Source organism: Haliaeetus leucocephalus, unplaced genomic scaffold (genome assembly GCF_000737465.1).
Source record: "Haliaeetus leucocephalus isolate CR32 unplaced genomic scaffold, Haliaeetus_leucocephalus-4.0 Scaffold450, whole genome shotgun sequence".
NCBI classification, from domain to species: domain Eukaryota; kingdom Metazoa; phylum Chordata; class Aves; order Accipitriformes; family Accipitridae; genus Haliaeetus; species Haliaeetus leucocephalus.
In genome coordinates this window covers 879531-885493 of record NW_010972886.1, presented here as the reverse complement: position 1 = coordinate 885493, position 5963 = coordinate 879531, and the positions used below count along the sequence as shown (strand labels likewise).

Below are 5963 nucleotides of genomic sequence, written 5' to 3'. Positions count from 1 at the left end.
AGCCGGGAGCGAGGGGTCCGGCCCCGAGCCGCCAGGGAGCCGCGCCCCGTCCCCCGTGCCGAGTACCGGGGAGCGGTGCTGGACGCCCGCCTTCAGCGGCCCGCTCGGCGGCAGGGCTTCCCGGGCGGGACGCGACGCGACGCGACGCGACGCCCACCGAGGGAGGCCTGCCCGGGTGCTAGAAATGCCCCTTTGGGGAAGCTGAAATTTAATTTTCAAGACCAAGTACCGTGAGGTTTGATGATGGCGCGGCGGTCCTTATTTTGCCATCCCCTGACATCGTGCAAATCGATACAACAGCAAAACGAATGGACTTCCTTTCGGTGGAAGCGTTCAGCTCCGTCTGGTGCATTCTGCAACAGCAGAGTACGGATAAAGGCAGGGAAACAAATCAACTGATAAGGGCTACACAAGCGAATGTTTATATAAAATTAGTAGCAACAATAAAGTGTTCTAAGCCATTATTTTGTTAGAAGGCTACTGCAGCCTTCATAGGCAATCTCTCTCTCCTTTTAAAACAAGTAGAATAAAATAAATATTTGGATAATGAAAAAGAGCAAGTAGGCCTCCAACAATAATGCTGTTCATTTTGTTTTCATGTTGAATAACCCTGTGATTTGCAGCTCAGGCCACCAACAGTAATTGGCCAGTTCCACACTCTTTTCTTTGGCTCTGTTCGTATGTTTTTCCTTGGCGTTTTGGGCTTTGCTGTTTATGGAAATGAGGCCTTGCATTTCAGCTGTGACCTAGACAAAAGAGAGGTTAATCTTTTCTGTTACAATCAGTTCAGGCCTATAACTCCTCAGGTAATTCTCTTCTTTTATTGTAGAAGTCCAATGTTAAGAGAATAAACTGCAAAAACTAAACATAATTGTTCTATACAAGAAGTAGGAACTGATTGGGCTAATTATCACTTAGCTTTTTCATGAATATTTTCTTTTTAATAACCTTTCATCTGTGACTAAATATGGAGTTGTGCTTTCTATCCTTCATAACGACGACCCTCACATTTCAGAAACCAACTGAACTTTTCAAATTAAAACATAATAGTGATTTTTACCTTCATTGTCATCTAAGTGTTTAGACATTTGATATACATTAAAAACAGACTTGCAAAATGTTCCAGCGTGTGTGTGTGTGTTTTAGCTGTCCTGATGCAGTTGTAAATGATCTGACAACTACGTTTCTGCTACATTCTAGGTATTTTGGGCATTACAGCTGGTGATTGTGCTGGTACCTGGAGCCTTTTTTCACCTTTATGCTGCGTGTAAGAGCATCAAACAGGAAGATAATCTCCAAAAGTCATTCTACACTCATTTTTATATCTTCTCTGTTTTCTTAAGGATTATCCTTGAAGCTGTGGCTTTTTGGCTTCAGATTCAGCTGTTTGGTTTCAGAGTGAACGCAATCTACATGTGTGATGTGGGAGCACTTGAAAAAAAGTTTAACATTACCCCGTGCATGGTGCCAGAGCACTTTGAAAAGACAATTTTTCTTATTGCAACATACACAGTTACTGTGATTACAGTGGTCTTGTGTGTTGCCGAAATTTTTGAGATCTCATGTAGAAGGCTAGGTTTCCTAAAAACTCGGTGATTTCAATCACTCCTAGTCATTTACCACCCTGTCCACCTGTAGTTCTGTAACAACAATTTCAAGCTGTAACAAAAAACATCCCCTGCCCTCTATGCAGTGTTGCAGAAGAGAACCACACTGGTGATTACTGCTGCAGAGCAGTCATCTGACACTTACTTACTCCTCATCTAAAAACTACCACATTACATGAATAACCTTTGTTTCCACATCAAGACCAAAGGCGGTAAGATTCACAAGAGTAACATGTTTTCGTGACCTGCCACATACAAATAGTTTTGCCTCCAGAGGAGTGTGTGTGTGTGTGTGTGTGTGTGAGAGGAGGAGGTTAATTATAAACATATTTTTATTCACAGCTTTTCTGAACACATGCAATTGGAGCTAATAAGTTTATTGACCTTACAGGAAAAACTGTTCCAAATTTCTTATATGTTCTCATGGCTTGAGAATTAATCAGTAACGGTGGATAATTTCTGGGTACCAGAAAGCATTCAAACATTTTCCCAAGCACTGCCACTGTTGCAACCTGTATCTCAGACCCCAGGGGCAGAATCTCCTGGTTAGGCTGTGGTGACAACACAACCATGGATACCAGCTTACTTTGGAGCAGTCCAGCTAGTGTCATCTGGTAGCTGTGAATCTCCTTTTAAAAGTGAAAGACTAGCACGATATTCTTTGTGCTGACTAGAATGCCTTAGCCTCATTATGTTTTGGCTTACAACGTAGAAGATTTTTACCAACTCTGAATGATCACATTTTGAAGGAGTAAAAGGGCTTTATGACTTAGTTTTGCATAAGAGGCTTAAAAGTGTCAAAAGAAAATCTCAGAGAAAAGCCTTTTCTGGGTCCAGTCATGCCTTGATTTCAGTGAGAATTTTGGTTGTGTGTCACTGCAGAATTGAGCCCACAGAATTTTTTGCGCTGTGTGTGTCATCTAACTTATTGCTCTGACTAAAGCTGCTAGAATAACAGTTAGAAAGAAGTCTGCATACTAAAATTATTCCATGCAATAAGTGTATTTGGATAGGTTACGTCTTGAACTTTATACAGGTATCAGATATTTTTGTGTGTGAGTTTCTTCTTAAGGACTAATAGACATCTTAAACTTAGAAGTGATTTCATTCCTTGTGCTGAAGTAAGGTAATGAAAAAAAAACCAGATTTCAGAACTGGGAAGAAAGGAGGAGGTAGTTTCCTGTACAAAATATGTACAAATAGCAATCACAACAATTAGCTATTTGCCATTTGTTTTTCAAACACCCTCAAATTCTAGGAAAAAAAATGGAAGGTTTCTTCCTTTTTCATCATTTTCTACGGCTACTAAATTGAACAATTTCTGTTCTGAATCTCAGTGAAACAATAGACTCAGACTCATCACTACTTAACAGTGATCCAGGAACCAGCAAAGTCAAAAGAAATCTGTCAGCATCTTGGGATATAGTCTGAGGTCTGTAACACTGAAGGGAAGAACATCTCTGCATCTTGAATTAAGTTTAACTTATGTGAAAAAACATTCAGCATAAACGCATAAAAAATTGAGATCCCACTGACAGCATTTGTGTCCTTCCAGAAATATTTGCAAAATTCTGGAAAAAATACTACAAAAACTTTTAGCACCAACTGTTAGTTAAGCAGTCCCAGACAAGGTTGGGTTGTCAGAGCTTTGTAATCCTCGCCCACAAAAGTAGTCCTCATCTCATAAATGGAACTGCATGATTTAGGTGTCTTGGATTTGATTGATTCTGGGCCATTTAAATCAAAAGTGAGTCACAACCAGATATGTGATTTTTTAAATATGCTGTTCAAGAACAAAATCACAAATTTCCATACATTCACTGTATTAAAGCATTAATGTTATTTTTTTCCCTGTGGAAGTTATATGTTGTCTTAAATATATGTCCAGTTGTTCTTCTGTAGATTTCAAAACACTTCAGAAAGGTCAGAGGACTGCGAAAACCCCCAGCCTCTCAGGGGACTTCCATGTTTCCATCAAGACCCTTGCAGAGCCAGGACTGGCACAGGGCTGCCTGAGAACCCCTGGGGGGGGTCCAGGAGCTGGATTACCCACCACCATGCCCTTTGCCTTGGTGGTCAAAACCTGGAACATATTAAAACACGTTCTTCTTCCAAACGAGATACAATGCAGGTTTTTCCCACACTTCCTGTGAAATTACAATGGTCAAATTCCTCAGTTTCAGTTTTTCATTTAAAAACAAAATGTGCATTATTGCCTTTTAGTGCAAATGTTTTTCTGTGACCGATTCCGTCATTAGTTTCTGGAACAGGTTGATGGAGATATTATGTCCATGTAAAGAAACCATTTCCCCATGGTTATCAATACTTCTCCTTCCTACATTTGCCATTTGTTTTTCCTGGCACTCGTATTCTCAAGTGTCTCTAAACTTTTCTTTCTTTCAGTCTCCCAAACTCCCACCACTTTTATCCTCATTTACATCGGTTTCTATCAGCTTCCTTCCACCCTTACTCCCTCTGAGATTTATAATATGCCTGTATCCATCATTGTTGCACTGATTTTAGCTCAAATGCTTAGCAAATATTTGAGATGATCCTGAAGGCTTTCTTTGCCATTATGAAAGGAATTATATAATACTTGGGGATTCTTTGATTCAATTCTATTTCTTTACACAGCAAACATGAAGTCCTGTCTCCCAGAACACAGTAGGAGTAGTTTTGTTGCTTACATCAGGGTCATATTGTAAGTGCTTCTTCAACTTTTTCGTTGTTTTCCACCATACTCTAGCTGCCTCATTTTCACAGGCAGCACTCAAGCCAATCCCCAGCTCGATGCATTTGCAGTCAGTTTTGTCTCTAGCCAGACATCATGCCCATTTCAGTTCTCACTTAGCAAAGAGCCGTAATTACTCCCTCCATCATCTTCAGTGAAACAAGTAAGTGATGTGATTGCCTTCACATCAAAGGTATAGTTGCTCTGGGCCAGCCAACTTCTAGTACACCACCACAACATCCCAGTACTATAACCACTCCTTGTTCTGTTCCTTTCTTGGCTTCCTTTCTTCTTTTCAGCCATCATTTCCCTTCTGTTCTCTTTTACAGCACTCTCCCATGATAGCAATGAGACAATGCAGCCACCTCTCCTACCCCATGCCTCCCTCCAACACACATCTTTCTTTATGCCCTGGAGCATTGACATTCTCTTGCCTCGCAGACAGCCATTTTGAGACCAGGAAGAAGTCTGGCAACAAGGCCATTTAAAAGAAATTTAAAAATCATTTAACTATGCTGTCAGAATGAGAAGATGACTGACACTACAATAATTTATATTGCAGTTTGTGAGATCCATTTGAAACCATTTTGCTTCAACAGTTCCCTTTTTTTTTGCTGTTCTTATCCCCTCTCAGCAAAACCGGAAATCCCTGGAGGTTCCTCTGAGAAAAAGTTATCTGGGAAGTGGTGATCCTGCGAGATGTACTTTCCAGGGCCGGCAGACTTGCTGACAGCTGCTGGGAAGCAGCCCAGTCCAGCAAAGCGCTGTTAGCCAGGCCATGGTAGCACAAGGCTTCTCCAGGGAGCAGCAGCGGGATGAAGGAAGGGCAGAGGCCCAGGAGCAGAGTTGCAGTTCAGTGCTCGAGGGCCTCCCGGATGTCTGGTGAGCGTCAGGGCAGCCCAAGGGCAAGGTTTTTCAATCTGAAAATGGGTTTTACTTGCAGATCAACCTCCAGGGCGAAGGTCTGCATGGTTGTTTGGGCTGACGTGCCAAAGGAAAGGAGAGAGAAGGGCTGGTGAGGGCTTCGCCGCTCGGCCCCTGAGAGCTGGAACCAGGCCGCCATTCCCCCGGGCTGGGCCAGGAGAAGCCCCGGCCGCCCCGAGGTCTCCAGGCCCCTCCGCGCGGCGGCTGTGGGACACGTTTCAAACACTAACGAGCCAAGCAAGAGGCGCATGAGGCTGTTCGTCCCCGCGAACGGACGCGCGGGCGGGCGGGCAGACAGACGGACGGACGGACGGACGGGCCAGTCTGCCCGGCCCCGCCCGGCTGCGGTGGCCCAAGGCCCGGTGAGGCCGCCCCGCCGCCCGCCTCCTCCCAATCAGCAGGGGGCGCTCTTCCCGGGCGCACCGCCAGGGGCGGCAGCCCGCCCACCGCGCAGGCGCCCCGGCGTCCCGTACCGGAAGCGGAAGCGGCCGGCGCCAGCCTGGGGAGGGAGAGCCGTTGTCGGCAGCCCGTTGTTGTCGCTGCCTGTCGCCGCCCGCGCGATGGCGGCCACGGCGCTTCCCCCGCTGCCGCCGCAGTTCAAGAGCATCCAGCACCATCTGCGAACCGCGCAGGAGCTGGACAAGCGCGAGCCGGTGGTGGCGTACTACTGTGAGTGAGGCGGCCGCAGCGCCGCCCCGCCC

The 5963-nt window shown here is 45.0% G+C and overlaps 1 protein-coding gene across 2 annotated transcripts in view; it reads left to right on the top strand.

Moving 5' to 3' along the window:
* Window positions 1-5757: 5757 nt before the first annotated feature.
* VTA1 (vesicle (multivesicular body) trafficking 1) overlaps window positions 5758-5963 on the top strand; it is a 40366-nt gene continuing 40160 nt past the window's right edge. For both annotated transcript variants that reach the window (XM_010574614.1, XM_010574613.1), the window contains exon 1: window positions 5758-5931. In XM_010574614.1, coding sequence (XP_010572916.1) covers window positions 5823-5931 — 109 coding nt within the window. In that variant the 5' untranslated portion in view covers window positions 5758-5822. The remainder of the gene's footprint in view (window positions 5932-5963) is intronic.